The 18,562-nt window shown below is 47.4% G+C and overlaps 1 protein-coding gene across 6 annotated transcripts in view; it reads left to right on the top strand.

Moving 5' to 3' along the window:
- LOC104010611 (zinc finger protein 462) overlaps positions 1-18,562 on the top strand; it is a 114,114-nt gene that overhangs the window by 36,063 nt on the left and 59,489 nt on the right. For 3 of the 6 annotated variants that reach the window (XM_087762882.1, XM_087762878.1, XM_087762879.1), the window contains exons 4-6: positions 856-1,020; positions 2,273-2,544; positions 7,557-7,675. In XM_087762882.1, the coding sequence (XP_087619008.1) occupies positions 856-1,020; positions 2,273-2,544; positions 7,557-7,675 (556 nt within the window). The remainder of the gene's footprint in view (positions 1-855; positions 1,021-2,272; positions 2,545-7,556; positions 7,676-18,562) is intronic. The other 3 variants (XM_087762880.1, XM_087762881.1, XM_087762883.1) reach the window with 3 other exon arrangements.

Below are 18,562 nucleotides of genomic sequence, written 5' to 3' on the forward strand. Positions count from 1 at the left end.
CTTATAGGGGACTACTATTATGCAGAAACTCAAGGTTTTTCCTGTGTACATGTCCTGTCCACCCATTTTGAGGGCTTTAATAGAAGTCAGCACAAATTGATGTTGAAGTTTTTCACAATAGCATGTTGTAGTGGGTTGACCTTGGCTGGATGCTAGGAGCCCACCAAGCCACTCTATCATTCCCTCTCCTCAGCAGGACGGGGGGGGAAGAAAATAAGATGGAAAAGAACTCGTAGGTCAAGATAAAGACAGTTTAATAAAGCAAAAGCAAAGACCACGTGCGGAAGCAAAGGAAAACAAGATTTATTCTCTACTTCCCATCAGCAGGTGATGTCCAGCCACTTCCCAGGAAGTAGGGCTTCAGTACGCATAGCAGTTGCTCCGGAAGACAAATGTAATAACGAATGTGTGTGTGTGTGTGTCCCCTTTCTCTTAGCTTTTATTTCTGAGCAGACTTCATATGGTATGGAATATCCCTTTGGTCAATTTGAGTCAGCTGTCCTGGCTATGTCCCCTCCCAAGATCTTACCCACTCTCAGCCTACTGGCCTTTGGGGATGAGGGGGGGAATGTTGGAGAGACAGCCTTGATGCTGTGCCAGCACTTCTCAGCAGTAGCCAAAACACTGGCGTGTTATCAATATCTTTCTAGCTACAAATACAAAGCACAGCACTATGAGGGCTGCTATGGGGAAAATTAACTCCATCTCAGCCAGACCCAATACACATGTGTACACTAAATGCAATTTCCCTTAAGGTGCAAAATCTGGTCTGGGTATATTCCTAAAAGTGAGATATCAGAAGCATGTTTCAGTATTACATTAGTATAACTGATTAATACTCATATGCTTCAATAGGCTTTTGGACACTTAGAAGATGCTTCAAAACTTAAGGAGAGGAAAGTAGTTGGCTACAAATGTAAATTTTGTGTGGAAGTTCATCCAACGCTTCGAGCCATCTGTAATCATCTCCGCAAGCATGTCCAGTATGGGAATGTTTCTTCTGTGTCAGCTACAGTAAAGGTGAGAATTCTGTGAATTGACAGCATTTTTTTGTTTGATATTAAGGCCTAACTGAAAGCCTGTAGAGGGCTCCCATGGAGTCAAATGGGTTTTGGATTGGATATTCTGAACAGTTAAGCATGACATTCTAATCTAATTCTTCAGGTTTCTGCAGCACATTTTGTTTACTTTAAGATGTTTTGACTTTCTTCTGCTCTCCATCTGGGGCACAAAAACTATTTAATTCTCATTTCTTCTTTGCCACAAAGGAGTTGATATCATGGATGATTGAAAGGCTTGATTTATGAGCAGGAGCTTCTCCCTCAGCTGTTCTGGGCTACTTTTCTGCTTTCTTAGATCCTTAAAGTGTGGGGTTTTTTTCTATTTTTTTTTTCCTCCAACCCATATGCAAAAGTGAAATTATAGTGCTGCAAACACATATTCAAATAGCCAGCTGAACCAGGGGTCCAATTCAAGTAGTTAATTGTAAATGTACTGCTGTTTCCTACCTATGCAAGTGAAGACCACCTAGAATGTCTCTGAGGATGGACTGTGCTCCACAGCCAGCTTTACAGGATATCAGCAGGGGGAGTTCAGGTGCAGTAAGGTTGCAGGAACTGGTTAATCAGTTCTCCTCCTTTTCTTGCTGTAGTGAGTACTCAGCAAAATCTCATTCTGCAGTCCTTAGAATGTGACCTAAAGCATGCCTATTTCATGACATCAACTGTGTGCTGTGTAAAGTAGCTGAGTCTTTCAGAGTTTAAACAGTTCTACCTAAGAGCTTTCATTGTCCTTCCACTGACCTTCCTTTAGTTTATCCAATACAGATAGAAGACACAATGGGATGCTTCCCTTCTATCAAATGATTCCTGCTCTTTCCCTGCTTCTCAAGTAAAGCTTATGTGGGGTCAATACCATCTTTTGAGCAAGTAGATACTAAACAGCAGGGAACAAAAACTAAAATCAAAGACCCAAAAAACATGATATAAATTTACTTTTCAGTTTTAATGTTGCTGCAAAATGCGTGCTATGCTAATTAACACTTAGGAAAGGGACCAAGAGATGGTTTGTTTGTTTTTTAATGTGTGTGTGTGTGTGTATATAATTAAAGACTAGACTCTTTATACAGAAAGTCATTAGTGTAGTATGGTAGAGATACCTTTAGAAAGTAAATGCAGTGGGAAACCTAGATATTAAAATTAATACATAGGAGAGACTGAGGGGCAGAAGGGAGAGAGAATTGATGGCTTTGGGGGGGATATGTGTTTTTTAGCAGGAAGCTGAAGATTCTTCAAGCACAACTTTGGAGGGTTTTGAGGGAGCCAAAGACCCTGGCACTGTGGAATTTACAGAAGTTGAATCTGGAGCATCCTTGGAAGATGAAACCAGGCCTGGGGGCTACCACTGCAGCCAGTGTGACCGGGTTTTGATGTCTATGCAGGGTCTGCGATCTCATGAGAGGAGTCACTTGGCTCTGGCCATGTTTACCCGGGAAGACAAGTACAGCTGCCAGTATTGCTCCTTTGTCTCTGCTTTCAGACACAAGTAAGTTATGGTTTGTTTTCAACAGAAGCACAGACTAGCATGACTGTTTTTTATGTTGGTTGACATTGAAGGAGAGCACACTCAATTTGATTTCAAGCCACATTTTTCTCTTTCTCAGGATTTAGGTATTTTCTATGCCCCCAAACTTTTTGCCATTGCCCGTGACTATAAAAAGTCCCATTATTATATCTTCTTGAATTCAAGTTCTCTTTTTGTTGTGTGTAGGGGAAATGCACACCAAGCAAAAGATGTCTACCACTTATGCAGTCCTGTGAAATGCATGAAATTAAAAAAGCCATAAAGAAGAAAAAGTATTTTTCATTAGCCTTCCATGTAACTACCTTATTTTTAAATAGTACTGTGACTCTTATTTGATTGATTTCATTTCTAGTGTTGAACAGTTATCACAAACCAATCTTAAATAGATTTTTTTCCTTATTTGTGTTATGCAATTTCAGTTTATGAACATGGTCTTCACATCAGTGTGGTATACTTGAAATGGGTTGAGGAAATCACCCCTTATCTGATGTGACCCATGAAAAATGCATGGTCATAATAAATAATTAAGTTCCTCATGACTTATTTCTTTGCCTACAGCTAGGAAGCTTTAGAATTCTTTTAATCATATTTATTCATGGCTTGCCACAAAGAAATGAGGTTTATTGGATTTTTTTTTTACTGGCATCCTAGACTGACAAACGCATGTACATGTTTTCTGTAGCTTCTGGGGGGAGAACTGTCCTGTCCCCCCATCCTGTGTCCATCCCCCTTCCCCCCAAAGAAGAGAGATCCAGGTGCTCATTTAACATAGGCGTTGATAGCACTGTTAGTGACACCCTTAAATTAGGTGAAGTTGTCACTATTCTGTAATTAAAAACATGTGGGAAAGAAAGCATGATATAAGAAATGTTTATAAACCCTTGTGTTAGAAAAGCAGCATTTCTGTCAGTATCACAGCATGGTTCCTATGTGGATGAGCAGCAGGGGATAATAGTCCAAGGGCTGGGCAGGCCTTGGCAGTCTCTCATTAACATCCTGGATCTGAGCTCCTGGCAAGCAGCAAACCTCCCTGTTCAGCAGGTCAGGTCAGCATCTCCCCACAGAAGGGAGTGTCCCACTACTATCACTCACCACTTCCCCCTGGTGCTGTTGCATGGTTCAGGTGCAACCAGCTCTGATGCTTCATTGGACAGAGCTCCCAGCCCCTCATCTGCAACCAGATGCCGAACTATAGAACCTATTCTATAATTGCAGCTCTGCTGGTGAAGCAGGAGCTGTCCTCCCAGTGCCAGATATCACAAGCTTCCAGCCTTTGCCATCTTGGTAGTCTTCATTTCCCAACCTGATAAACACAGACACTGGCTGCCTCTCCTTCAGTACAAGTGGGAGTTTGGGCTCTTGTCTCTGCAGGATCTCTGAGAAGATCCTGTTAATCTTTTCCTCATTATCTCTGATGCTGTGCAGTTGTCTGACCTCCTGCAGCTCCTTTAACCTGGTGGTAACACAGCTCCCCAACCAGCGCACACCTCCTGTACGCAAGGAGACAGTTTTCCTCTGCCCCATCCTCAGTGAGAAGCCTCAGACATTCCCTGTAACCCCAGACATAGAACAGAATAGAATAGTTCAGTTGGAAGGGACCTACAACAGTCATCTAATCCAACTGCCTGACCACTTCAGGGTATACCAAAAGTTAAAGAATATTATTAAGGGCATTATCCATATTCCTTTTAAACACTGACAGGCATGGGGCATCGACCACCTCTCTAGGAAGCCTGTTCCAGTGTTTGACCACCCTCTCAGTAAAGAAATGTTTCCTAATGTCAAGTCTGAACCTCCCCTGACGCAGCTTTGAACCATTTCCACGTATCCTGTCACTGGATACCAGGGAGAAGAAATCAGCACCTCCCTCTCCACTTCCCCTCCTCAGGAAGCTGTAGAGAACAATGAGGTTGTCCCTCAGCCTCCTTTTCTCCAAACTAGATAACCCCAAAGTCCTTAGCCGCTCCTCATAGGACATGCTTTCCAGCCCTTTCACCATTTTTGTTGCCCTCCTCTGGACGCATTCAAGGACCTTCACATCCTTTTTAAATTGTGGGGCACAGAACTGCACACAGTACTCAAGGTGAGGCCGCACCAACGCTGAATACAGCAGGATAATCACGTCTCTTGACTGGCTGGTTATGCTGTGTTTGATGCACCCCAGGATGCGGTTCACCCTCTTGGCTGCCAGGGCCACTGCTGACTCCTATTGAGCCTGCTGTCAACCAGCACCCCCAGATCCCTTTCTGCGAGGCTGCTCTCCAGCCACTCCTCTCCCAATCTATACTTGTTTCCGGCATTACTCCATCCCAGGTGCAGAATCCAGCATTTGGACTTGTTAAATTTGATCCCATTAATCATAGCCCAATGCTCCAGTCTGTCTAGATCCCTCTGCAAGGCCTCTTGTCCCTCGAGAGAGTCAACAGCACCTCCCAATTTAGTATCATCAACAAACTTGCTAATGGTGCATTCAACTCCTGCATCCAGAACATTGACAAAAATATTGAACAGAATTGGCCCTAGAATTGAGCCCTGAGGAACACCGCTGGTGACCGGTTGCCAGCCAGATGTAGCCCCATTCACTACAACCCTTTGAGCCCTGCCCTTCAGCCAGTTCTTCACCCAGCACACTGTGTACCTGCTCATCTCACAGTTGAACAACTTGTCCAGAAGTATGCTGTGAGGGACGGTATTAAAAGCCTTACTAAAATCCAGAAAAACTACATCCACCGCCTTCCCTTCATCCACTAGGCAGGTGACCTTATCATTTCTATATAATATCAAATTAGTTAGACAGGACTTTCCCTTTGTGAACCCACATTGACTGTGCCTGATGCATTGTCCTTTAAATGCCTTTCAGTAGTATCCAGTATGATCTTGTCCATAATTTTTCCAGGAACTGATGTTAGACTATCAGGTCTGTAGTTTCCTGGGTCTTCCCTCATGCCCTTCTTGTAAATTGGAATAACATTGGCTAGCTTCCAGTCAGCGGGGACCTCCCCAGACTCCCAAGACCTTTCGTAGATGATCTAGAGGGCTTCTGCCATAACATCGACTAGCTCCTTCAGTACTCTGGGGTGAATCCCATCAGGCCCCATGGAGTTATGAACATTCAACTGATGCAACTGATCACTTACAATTTCAGTGTCCACAAATGGAAAGTCACTGTTTCCGCAGTCGTGGTCCTCCAACTCAGAGGATTGGGCAGCCCAAGGTCTATCAGTATTAGTAAAGACTGAGGCAAAGAAAGCATTGAATGCCTCCTCTTTTTCTTCTTCCCTATTAGTCAGATGACCATCTTCAACAAGTATCAAGCCAATGTTTTCCTTGGACCTCCTCTTGCTATTAATGTACTTAAAAAAGCCTTTCTTGTTGCCTGACACATCACTGTCCAGTTTCAACTCTAGTTGAGCTTTGACCTTTCATGTCTTCTCCCTGCATATGCGAACTGCGACTCTGTAATCTTCCTGCGAAGCCTGACCTCGCTTCCAGAGATCATACCATTTCTTTTTCCTCCAGTTCTACGAGGAGTTCCCTGTTCAGCCAAGCTGGTCTTCTGCTCCGCTTGCTTGACTTTCAACACAATGGGATTGCCTGCTCCTGTGCTTCTAAAAGGTGGTTCTTAAAGACTGACCAGCACTCGTGGACTCCTAAGCCCTCAAAAGCAGATCCCCCAGGGGACTCTGCTAAGTAGCTCCCTGAATAGCTTAAAGTTTGCTTTCCTGAAGTCCAGGGTAGCAACTCTGCTGACCTTTTTTCTCATTGCACTGAAAATTTTAAACTCAACCATTTTGTGATCACTGTGGCCAAGACAGCCACCTACTATCATGACTCCTTCTCTATTCAGAAATAACAAGTCTAGGAGGGCATCTTTCCTAGTTGGCTCACTGAGTACTTGTGACAAGAAGTTATCATCTTCCACAAACTTCAGGAATTTCCCAGACTTACTCGTCACAGCAGTATGATATTCCCAGTTGATGTCTGGGAAGTTGAAATCTTCCATAAGGACCAGGGCTATCGATCCAGAGATTTCTCCTAATTACCTATAGAATAACTCATCAGTGCTTACATCCTGGCTGGGCTATCGATAGTAGACACCCACTACAACATCTCCTTTGTTTTCCATCTCCCTAATTTTCACCCAGAGGCTCTCCACCACATCATCACTAACTGTAAGGGCTGTGCAATCAAACCTCTCCCTTACGTATAGTGCGACACCTCCACCTCACCTGCCCTGCCTATCCCTCCTGAACAGCCTGTAGCCCTCCATCCCAGCACTCCAATCATGGGACTCATTCCACCAAGTCTCACTAATACCAATGATATTGTAGCTCTGGGAGCTGACCAACGCTTCCAGTTCATCTTGTTTGTTTCTCATACTGTGTGTGTCAGTGTACAAGCATTTCAGATGTGCTCCTAAACCCTCAGTGCTCCCTGGAGCAGCGTAAATGTTCCCATTAGCATTGCCACCCTCAGGTGATGCCATGCCAACCATTGGCTTACTTCAGCTCTCCTGATGGTATCCCCTTCCCCCATCGATTCTAGTTTAAAGCCATCTCAATTGGTCCTGCCAGCTTACGAGCAAAGAAATATTTCCCCTATCAGGACAGGTGGATCCCGTTTTTCTTGTTTGTTTTTGTTTTTTCCTCAAATAGCCTTTATCCTATAAGTGACTCTCTTGTTAGTCTGGATTGGGTATAATTTAGTTGATAGTAATTTTGCCCTATTGAGTTTAAGTGGCTTGCATTCTGTGTGATAAAATTGGTCACAGATGTCTTTCTTCTTCAGATTAGATTCTGCCTTGTTCTATAAGCAGACCTGTTGGATATAAAGAACCAGCATGAGAAGAATAGCTGAGCCTGGCCTGCTCTTATTTAAAATTTATTTTTGTACTAGGTTTTTGGCTTGCATCTGAAGGAATAGCTAAAATTATTTACTATTTTGTTTCGTTTTTTTGTCTGTCTTTTGATCAGTCTGGATCGCCATATGCAGACTCATCATGGACACCATAAGCCATTCCGTTGCAAGCTCTGTCCATTCAAGTCCTCTTACAATAGCCGCTTGAAAACCCATATACTCAAAGCTCATGCTGGTAAGTCAGTTCCTTGCTCGCGCTCTCCTTTGTCCACTCTCGATCTCTTTCTCTTGCTGTCAGGCACACATACTTGCTCTTGTGTGCTCCCTCTTGCTCAACCTCACACACAGTCTCTCTCTCTCTCTCTCCCTTGTGGGCAGTCACGCATGCTCTCCGCATTCTCTTGCGTGGTCACAAGTTCTTCTTGTGTGGTTGTGCATTCTCCCTCTCTCATGTGTGGTCACGTGCTCCCTCTCACTCTTGTGTGTCCCCTCTCAACCTTGTGCGTGGTTGCACTCACTCTCCTGCTTTCCCTCTCTCCCTCACATGCAGTCACGCTTGCTCTCCCTCTATCTAGGTTGTGATCTCCCTCTTTCACATGTGGTCGCGTGTGGTCTCTGTCATGTGTCATCCTTCTCTCTTGCTTGCTCACTCTCTCATGATTGTGCTTGCTCTCCTTCTTCATGTGCGGCTGAGCTCTCATGAGCTGCTTCTTGCTTGCTTCCTCTCACTCTCACAGTCATGTACTCCCTGTTGCTCAACCTTGTGTGTGGTCATGCTCACTCTCCCTCGCTAGGTTGTGCATGCTGTTCCTCTCTTGGGTGTGATGGCACGTGCTCTCCCTCACTGGGTCACAAATTCTTTATGTCCATGGCTCCCTCTCTCTCAGATGTGTGCTCTCACAGACCACTGCATGCTCTCCCTCGCACACAGTCATGTTTGCTCTCCCTCTCTGGGTCACGTTTTCCCTGTATCTCATGTGTGGCTGTGTATGCTCCCTTTCTCTCTCTCTGTGACGCATTCTCCCTCTCTGTCGCACTCTCTCAGGGGACACGCTTGTTCTCCCTCTCTGTTGCTCCCTCCTGCACTTCCTTGCTCCTGGTCACCTGCTCTACGTTTCTCTTCAAGTCGGGCTAGGTTTCTCTTGCTTGTGGTTTCTCCCTCTCACGTGCTCCCTCTAGCGGTCATGTGTTTGCTGTTGCTAGCTTTCCCTTCCTCTCTTGGTCAAGGTCTTGCGCTCTCTTTCTTGGTCGTGCACTTTGTTTCTTGCAGTCACATGCTCTCTATCAGTCACACCTTCTTCCTCTCTCTGTCTCTGGCATGGTCATGCACTCTTTCTCTCTTTGGAACACAGTGTCTGAGTCTGTGTTGGTCTTTCTTCCTGTTGCTCTCAGTCTGGGACTCTATCATGTGCACTGGCTCATTCTGTCTTGTGTGCACTGGGTCGTGCTTTCTGGGTCGTGCTTTCTGGGTCGTGCTCTCGTGCTTGCCCACTCTGGGTCACATGCAGTCTTGCTCTTTTTTTGGGTTGTGTGTGCACTCTTGCATGCATGCGCTCTCCCTCTCAGTAAGTTGCATCCTTGCTCCCTCTCTCTCCCCCCCACCCCCCCGCCCTGGGGCACATGTGTGTGCATGTGCTTTTTCTCCCTGGGGTGTGCACACATGCATGCTCTCTCCCTGCACTGTATGCTCCTCTCTCGCTGCATTTGGCACTCCCCGGGTTGTACACTCGTGCTCTCTCTCTGGGTCTTGCATTCTCTCTCTGGATTGTGCTCTCTTGGTAATTCATGCTCTCTCTGGACTGCACATTTGCTCTGTGGGTTGCATGCTCTCACACACTCTCTCTGGGTCTTGTGCTCTCTCTGCCTTGTGTGATCCTCTCTCGATCTGTGTTACACATGCTCTCTCTGGGGTTTACGCTCTCTCTCTCTCGGTACACTCTTTGTTGTGCACTCTCTCTGCATTATGCGCTCCTTTAGACCCTGCTCCCTTTGGGCACGCACTCTGTCTCCTGGGGTTGTGTGTGCACTCTTGCATGATCTCTCTGGGTTATGTGCCTGTTCTGTGGGTCATGTGAGTTCTCTGACATGTGAACATGCACTTGCTTTTGGTTGTGCATGTGCATTCTCGCTCTGGGACACCTGTGCTCTCTCTCTCACCTGGTCACGCAAACACGCTCTTGCATGCTCTCGGTCTAGGCTGAGATCTCTCTCTTGCTCTGGGTTGTGCGTGCCCATGCTTGCTCTCTCTGGGTGGCAGGCGCCTGCTTGGTCTATCTGGATCATGTGCACACTTGCTCATTTTGTCATGCATCCTTTTCTCAGGGTCACACTCTGGTGTTCCCCAGGGCTCAGTACTGGGCCAGATCTGTTTCATATCTTTATCACTGATCTGGACGAGGGGATCGAGTGCACCCTCAGTAAGTTTGCAGACGACACCAAGTTGAGAGGGAGTGTCGATCTGCTGGAGGGTAGGACGGCCCTACAGAGGGATCTGGACAGGCTGGATCGATGGGCTGAGGCCAACTGTACGAGGTTCAACAAGGCTCAGTGCCGGGTCCTGCACTTGGGTCACAACAACCCCAGGCAACGCTACAGGCTTTGGGAGGAGTGGCTGGAGAGCTGCCTGGCGGAAAAGGACCTGAGGGTGCTGGTCGACAGCCGGCTGAATATGAGCCAGAAGTGTGCTCAGGTAGCCAAGAGGGCCAATGGCATTCTGGCTTGCATCAAGAATAGTGAGGCCAGCAGGACCAGGGAGGTGATAGTGCCCCTGTACTCAGCACTGGTGAGGCTGCACCTTGAGTACTGTGTTCAGTTTTGGGCCCCTCACTACAAGAAGGACACGGAGGTGCTGGAGCATGTCCAAAGAAGGACAACGAAGCTATTGAAGGGTCTAGAGCACAAGTCTTATGAGGAGCGCCTGAGGGAACTGGGGTTGTTTAGTCTGAAGAAGAGGAGGCCAGGGGAGACCTTTTCGCTCCTCCTGAAAGGAGGCTATAGCGAGGTGGGTGTTGATCTCTTCTCTCAAGTACCAAGTGATAGGACAAGAGGAAATGGCCTCAAGTTGCGCCAAGGGAGGTTTAGATTGGATATTAGGAAAAATTTCTTCACTGAAAGGGTAGTCAGGCACTGGAACAGGCTGCCCAGGGCAGTGGTTGAGTCCCCATTCCTGGAGGTATTTAAAAGGTGGGTAGCTGTGGTGCTTAGGGACATGGTTTAGTGCTGGACTTGGCAGTGCTAGGTTAATGGTTGGACTTGATGATCTTAAAGGTCTTTTCCAACCTAAACGATTATATGATTCTATGATTCTAGCACCTCTTTGGGCAACCTGTTCCAGTGTTTCACCACCCTCATGGTAAAAAAATTCTTCCTTATATCTAGTCTGAATCTACCCTCTTTTAGTTTAAAACCATTACCCCTTGTCCTATCACAACAAGCCCTACTAAAAAGTTTGTCGCCATCTTTCTTATAAGCTCCCTTTAAGTATTGAAAGGCCACAATAAGGTCTTCCCGGAGCTTTCTCTTCTCCAGGCTGAACAACCCCAACTCTCTCAGCCTTTCCTCATAGGAGAGGTGCTCCAGCCCTCTGATCATTTTTGTGGCCCTCCTCTGGACCTGCTCCAACAGGTCCATGTCTTTCCTGTGCTGAGGACTCCAGAGCTGGACGCAGTACTCCAGGTGGGGTCTCACCAGAGCAGAGTAAAGGGGCAGAATCACCTCCCTCGACCTGCTGGCCACGCTTCTTTTGATGCAGCCCAGGATACGGTTGGCTTTCTGGGCTGCAAGTGCACATTTCTGACTTGTGTCCAGCTTTTCGTCTGTCAGTACCTCCAAGTCCTTCTCGGCAGGGCTGCTCTCAATCTCTTCATCCCCCAGCCTGTACTGATACCAGGGGTTGCTCCGACCCATGTGCAAGACCTCGCACTTGGCCTTGTTGAACTTCATGAGGTTCCCATGGGCCCACTTCTCAAGCTTGTCCAGGTCCCTCTGAATGGCATCGTTTCCCTCAGGTGTGTGAACTGCACCATTCAGCTTGGTGTCATCTGCAACTTGCTGAGGGTGCACACGATCCTGCTGTCTATGTCATTGATGAAGATACTGAACAGTACTGGTCCCAGTATGGACCCCTGAGGGACACCACTTGTCACTGATCTCCATCCGGACATTGAGCCATTGACCACTACCCTCTAGATGCGACCATCCAGCCAATTAGCTATCCACCGAACAGTCCACCCATCAAATCCATATCCTTCCAAATTAGAGAGGAGGATGTTGTGGGGAACTGTGTCAAAGGCCTTACAGAAGTCCAGATAGATGGCATCCGTAGCTCTTCCCTCGTCCACTGATGTAGTTGCTCCATCATAGAAGGCCACTAGGTTGGTCAGGCAGGACTTGCCCTTGGTGAAGCCGTGCTGGCTGTCTCGAATCACCTCCCTGTCCTCCATGTGCCTTAGCATAGCTTCTAGGAGGATCTGTTCCATGATCTTCCTAGGCACAGAGGTGAGGCTGACAGGTCGGTAGTTCCCAGGGTCCTCCTTTCTACCCTTTTTAAAAATGGGTGCAATGTTTCCCTTTTTCCAGTCCCCAGGGACTTCACCTGACTGCCATGACTTTTCAAATATCATGGAGAGTGGCTTGGCAACTACATCAGCCAATTCCCTCAGGACTCTGGGATGCATCTCATCAGGACTTATGCACGTTCAGGTTCCTCAGGTGGTCATGAACCTGATCTTCTCTTACAGTGGGAGGATCTCTGCCCTCCTGATCCCCATCAAATGGCCCATTGACTCAGGAGGTGTGAGGAGAGAGGTTGCCAGTGAAGACTGAGGCAAAGAAGTTGTTGAGTACCTCAGCCTTCTCCTCATCTGTTGTTACCAGTTTGCCAGTCTTGTTCATCAGGGGGGAGTACGCTTTCCTTAACCATCCTTTTCTGGTTGACGTACCTGTAGAAGCCCCTCTTATTATTCTTTGCGTCCCTCGCCAGGTTCAGCTCCAGCCGAGCCTTGGCCTTCCTGATCTCATCCCTACACATCTGGGCAACGTCCCTATACTCTTCCCAGGATACCAGTCCCTTCTTCCACTGCCTGTGCATTTCCTTCTTGCCCTTTAGTTTGACCCACAGGTCATGGCTCAGCCATGCCGGCCTCTTCCCTTCCTTGCCTGAATTCCTGCACCTGGGGATCGAGAGCTCTTGTGCCCTATGGAAAGCGTCCTTAAAGACCTGCCAGCTCTGTTCTGCTCCCTTGTCCCTGAGGGCACTTTCCCAGGGAGTCCTGTTGATTAACTCCTTGAAGAACTGGAAGTTTGCTTTCCTAAAATTCAGGGTCCTGACTATACTCTTCACCTGACCCATATCCCTCAGGACTGTGAACTCTACCAGTGTGTGATCACTGCAGCCAAGGCTGCCTCCAATCCTGACATCACCGATGAGCTCACTTGCATTGGTGACCACCAGGTCCAGTATTACATCCCCTCTGGTAGGGCTATCTATTACCTGGCTTAAGAAGTTGTCCTCGATGCACTCCAGGAGTCTCCTGGATTGCCTACAGCTCGCTGTGCTGCTTTCCCAGCAGATGTCAGGGTAGTTGAAGTTCCCCATCGGGACGAGAGCCTGCAAGCGCGATGCCTCCTGTAGCTGGAGTAAGAAGGCTTCGTCAATAGGCTCCCCTTGATCAGGCAGCCTGTAGTAGACCCCAACCACAAGGTTCCCTTTGTTGCCTCAGTCTCTAATTCTTACCCATAAGCTTTCAACCTGCTCGTGGCTATTCTTCAGAGACAGCTCTTCACGCTCTATCCATTTCTTGACGTAGAGGGCAACACCTCCGCCCCTCCTACCTCGCCTGTCCCTTCTGAACAGCCTGTAGCCTTCGATAGCTGAACTCCAGTCATGGGATTCGTCCCACCAAGTTTCAGTGATGGCAACTAGGTCATAGCTTTCTAGCAGCACGGTAGCTTCCAGCTCCTCCTGTTTGTTGCCCATGCTGTGTGTATTGGTGTAGAGGCACTTCAGCCATGTCACCTTCTTAGAGGAACACGCCTTAATTCCTTTGAGGTATTACACTGGTGTTTCCCTGTTGGCTCCTATTACCTCAGGAGCCCCTGGCTCATCTCTGTAAGACTTCACGTGTGCTGCAGTGTAACCAGCACATCTCAGAGCAACAGGCTGAGGGCCCTCACTAGCACCCTGTCCCTCTAACCTTGGTGTGTCACCCCACAGCTTGTCATGGGCAAGCCTGATATCATAATTATTTATTATTATGCTCGAGCTCTCCCTCGAGAGAGAGTGCACTCGCTCTTTGGGTCATGCGCGCGCTCTCTCTCTGTCTGTGGGTCACACATGTGCGGTTTCTCTATCTCTGGGTTATGCTCTCTTTCTCTGGGTTATGCATTCTATTTGTATTTCTGGTTCAAGTGTGCTCTCTCTCTCCCTTCCTACCTCTCCAAGTTGTGCACTCTCTCTCTCTGGGTCATGTGCTCTCCCTATGGGTCAGTGCCTCTGTGTGTCGTCCATCCCCTCCCCTGGTCATTCTCTCTCTCAGGGCGACACACTCTCTCATTTTCTCTTTCTGGGTCACACCCATACCCACACAGCCCAGTCACCCTCTTTCTGGGTCTCTTTCCGTCTCTGGGTCACCCACCCACCCCCAGTCTCTATTGGGGTAACACTCTCTTTCTTTTTCTGGATCACGTGACCTTTCTATTTTTCTCCTTGGGTCAACTTTTATCTGTATTTGTCTCTTTGTTGCTCCCTTATCCCCCTCTCTCTCAGGGTATATATGTATATCTCTTTCCCCCTGTTGGGTCATCCTATCTTTCTCTGTAATTCTTGGCCAGTCTCTCCCTCTCTCCCTCTCCCTTCCCTCCCCCCTTTTGGCTCTCTTGCTCTCTCCACAGCCCCCCCCCCCCCCGCACTCCTGCTGCCTCTCTTTCCTTTTCTGGGTCGCCCTCTATGGGTTGCTGCCACCTCCTTTGTTGCTGCCACCTCCTTTGGGCTGTCCTCTCGCTCTCTTTCCTCTCTTTCTCTCTCGCTGGGTGCCCCCCCCCCCCGTTCCGGTGGTCCTGCTCTCTCTGTCTTTGGTCCAACTTTCTGTTTCTCTGCCTCTCTCCCCCCCTCCCCCCTGCCGGGATACATGTGCTCTGTCTCTTTCTCTGGGTTATGCATTCTCTCTCTCTGGGTTCACACCCCCTCCCACCCCCCTCCCTGGTCTCTTTTTCTCCTTGGGTCAACCTTTATCTGTATTTCCCTCTTGGTTGCCTCCCCCCCGCTCCGTCCTGGCATATCTCTCTCTCTGGGTTGCCTTCTCTCACACCCACACTCTCTCTTTCTCTCTCTTTCTCTCTCTTTCTCTCTCTTTCTCTCCCTCTCTCTCTCTTTCTCTTTCTCTTTCTCTTTCTCTTTCTCTTTCTCTTTCTCTTTCTCTTTCTCTTTCTCTTTCTCTTTCTCTCTTTCTAGATCCATACCGCCCCCTCCCCCACCACCACCCCTGACCTCATCCTCTCTTACTCACCCCCCCATCTCTCTCTGTCTCTCTGCCACCCATGCTCTCCCTCTCCGTCTCTCTGGGTCATGCTTGCTCATTCTCTCTCTGTGGGTTGCCCTCTCTCTTTGCATTGCTGCCACCTCCTTTGGGTTGCCCTCTCACTCTTTCTGGTTGGGTCAACCTCTCTCGGGTTCTCTGGGTTCACCCCCCCTCGGTCACACCCGCTCTCTCAGTGGGTTATGCACAGTATCTCTCTCTCACTCTGGGCCATGCTGTCTGGGTCAGGCTTTCTCTCTCTGGGTCATGTAATCGCTCTCTCTTTATCTGTGGATTACACTCTCTCTGTCTTTGGGTCGCCCTCTTGCTCGCTCCCTATGGGTCACCCACCCTCTCTGTGGGTAACCCTCTCCCTCCCTCCCCTTCTCTCTCTAGGTGTGTCCTGTCCCGCTGCCCCCCCCCCCCCCCCCCATGGGCCATTCTCTCTCTGTCGGCCACACACACTCTTTCTCTGGGTCACGCCTCCCGCCCCTTGCTGGGTCATGCTGTCTCCCCTCCTCTAGGTCACACTCCCCCCGCCCAACCTGTCTCAGTCTCTGTGGGTGATGCTCTTGGTCACATTCTCTGTCTCTGGGTCACTTTCTCTCTGGGTCACGCTCTATGTCTTTCTGGGTCACACACTTTCTCTGTCTCTTTATCTTGGTTGCACCCTCTCTCTCTGGGTCTCTGTCTCTGGGTCACACTCGCTTTATATCTTTGGGTTGCGCTCTATCTGATTCACGCTTTCTCTCTCTGGGCCATGCTCACGTTCTATCCTGGTCACGCTTTCTCTCTGTCTCTCTTGGTCACACTTTCTCTCTCTGTCCGTGTCATGCTCTCTCGCTCAGGGTCACACAGCCTCTCTCTTTGGGTCACATGCTTTCTCTGCCTCTGGATCACGTGCTCTTTCTTTCTCCCTCTCTGGGTGTCTCTCTCTCTGGCTTGTGCATGCTCTCTTTCTCTGGGTCGTGTGTGGTCTCTCTCTCTGGGTTGGTCACATGCTCTTTTCTCAGTTTCTTTGTCGTGCACACTCTTTCAGAGCATGTGCTCTCTATCTGTGTCACATGTACACTCTGCATTGGGCTCACGCTGTGTCTTGGTCAGATGCTTGCTTGCTCTCTGAGTTCAGAACACTCTCTTTCCCTCTTTGTAGCACTCTCTCTGGATCTCTTTTTCCTGTTTTGTTTCCAGTAAGTTCTTTAGCAATATATCCTATTGAATAATAATCTTGTGGATCTTTTTCACCAGTCTTCCAGTAATATAGTGTTTCTGTGACTTTCATTTGTTAAAAGTTTTTTTTTTTCTCTTTCTCATAGATATTCTGTTATTTTATTTATTCTTAGAGATGTGCAGCATGCCCATACATTTGTTTAAAGTGCCTTGGCAGTTGTAAAAATCCAGGTGTCTTTCACTTTTGGAGAGTGGTCAAACTCCATTTATTATAAAATGTGTTCTTGCATAATAGCTAGAACTGTTAAGGGATGTTAGGAGCAGCTGCCTCCTCCAGCTGTTCCAGCCCAGGACTTCTTCCTGCCTGGCCACTGGGACCAGTGGCTAGTCCAACTTGAAGTTTGCTAGCGAATACACACACACCCCCCATGCACACTCAGTTTGGGGAAGCCTGGCACCAGGCACGTGGGCTGTGACCCACGGTCCCACTCCAGCCACTGGCACAGAGCCCCTCGCTTGCCTCACTCATACCAGTCCCTCCCAGTTGAGACACACACCGTTCCCGACCCAGTGGCTGGATGTTAAAGACCCCCACTTGCGCCAGTATATGACACCACAGGCTGGGGACACCTACACCCCCATTCTGACTCCAGTAGCTGGCACCAGATTCCACTCACACAGGTCTTACCAGTAGCTGGCACTTAGTCCTTGCAGCACACATGCGCACAGGATAGAGTGAAATTACACAGAGAAATAGTTAAGAAAAGATTTAAGAAGAAGATATAAGAAGACAGGACAGACTGTGGTGATGAGGTGCAGGGCTCAGTCAGGCAAGCATACCAACTGGCCCTGTTTTACATGTGACTGGTCCCTTTTATACCCCTTTCTGTCTACCACTCTCTTTGTTCCTCCCTGCTCCCCCTTCCCCCTCTACGTCACCTCATGAGTTTGTATAGATCTATGGATTCCTGCACCCCTCCCAGTCCAGTATCTGGGATCCTTCCTGGTTTGCAGTCTTATCAATTGCAAAGTCCAGGTTGATCTTCCTGGAAGTGGACCCTGTGGTTTCTTGGTAGCCCATCAATTAGTGTGACTGGTGAGGTTTGTTTCTTGTCATTGTCTCCATGTTTGTTCTTTCAGGTCTGTTTCTGTATATTTTTGTTTCTGGTTTCCCCCTTTTTCCCTTGGTTTCCCAATTGACAAGGTCCCTGATCAGATAACCTTGCTGGAATAAACATTCTCACACTCTTAAACATCCTCATCAATTAGTGTGACTGACCAGGTTTGGTTCTCATCACTGACTCCCTTATTTTTCGGCCAGGTTTGTGTCCCTGAATGTTCTTGTTTATGGCTTCCTTCTTTTCTTATTATCCTTTTTTGTGTTGAAGAAAGCCCTTGACCAGATACCCTTAAAGGAACAGATGCTTTCCTTCCACATACCAAATTCACCATTTCAGACTCTGATCTTTTTCAGATACACCAATGTGGGTTTCTAAGAGTCTGTATTTTGTCCCTGTGATTAGCATAGGAGTTTTGTGGGGTGTGTGTGGGGGGTATTTTCATGTAGAATGGTTGCTAATCTCTTTATGTGCTTGTTATGACTGGCTGTGATACTCTTTTTTTCTCTCGTTCTCTTTTTGTTCACTTATTTCTGATGTTTGAAACCATTCTGTTCTAGAACCTTGTTTGTTAAATTTGTTGAGAAATGGAAAACATTTTTCTGCCTCTTTCATAACCAGAGCTCTTATCCTTCTGTTAGCGTTCATGAATATTTCACTCTTGTATTAGTTTTGTCACTTTATGTACCACTTGCATGTGGTTAGTGTAGCCCTTTTACCTGGAAGCGGCACTTCCAGAACAATTACTTGCCACACATAACATCACATCACTTACGTTGGACATTTCACTTTTTCTTTCAGGTGCCTCCATGCTTAATATAGAACAAGTCTTGTCTTGGGAATTTGTTTCCTATTGTATTCTGTCTTTATGACTTGGAATGTATTTGGAACCAAATACTGTTCATTATTTCTCTTCTTTCAATTCTTTTAATATTTTTCCATAATATACTTTCCCATAGCCCTATAAACATGTATTGCCATGTCCACTTCTTGTAGTAAACCAGTCTTGACTTGGTTACTACTTCTATGGAGCTCATTCCTGCCTGGAGGCAGGTTTCATATAAGGAAAATGGGATCCTCCTAGAATTAAGTGCGGGGAAAGGCAGTGGATGGTTTGTTTGCTTTTTTTTTTAATTTTGGGTTGGTTTTTTTTAACAACCTTAGTTATCATTTTATAGTCTCCTCCTGGTTTCTTTAGTAATGATTGTGGATGTGTTGCATGGAAAAACACAGAGGACTTCACCTTTGCTTTCCTCCCAAAGAAATTTGGAAATGCTCTAGTCAAGTGGCTCTATTTTCATCCAAGATTCTGTTTTCTTC

Source organism: Nipponia nippon, unplaced genomic scaffold, assembly GCF_047370975.1.
Source record: "Nipponia nippon isolate SJK-2023a ecotype South Korea unplaced genomic scaffold, ASM4737097v1 scaffold_27, whole genome shotgun sequence".
Lineage (NCBI taxonomy): Eukaryota > Metazoa > Chordata > Aves > Pelecaniformes > Threskiornithidae > Nipponia > Nipponia nippon.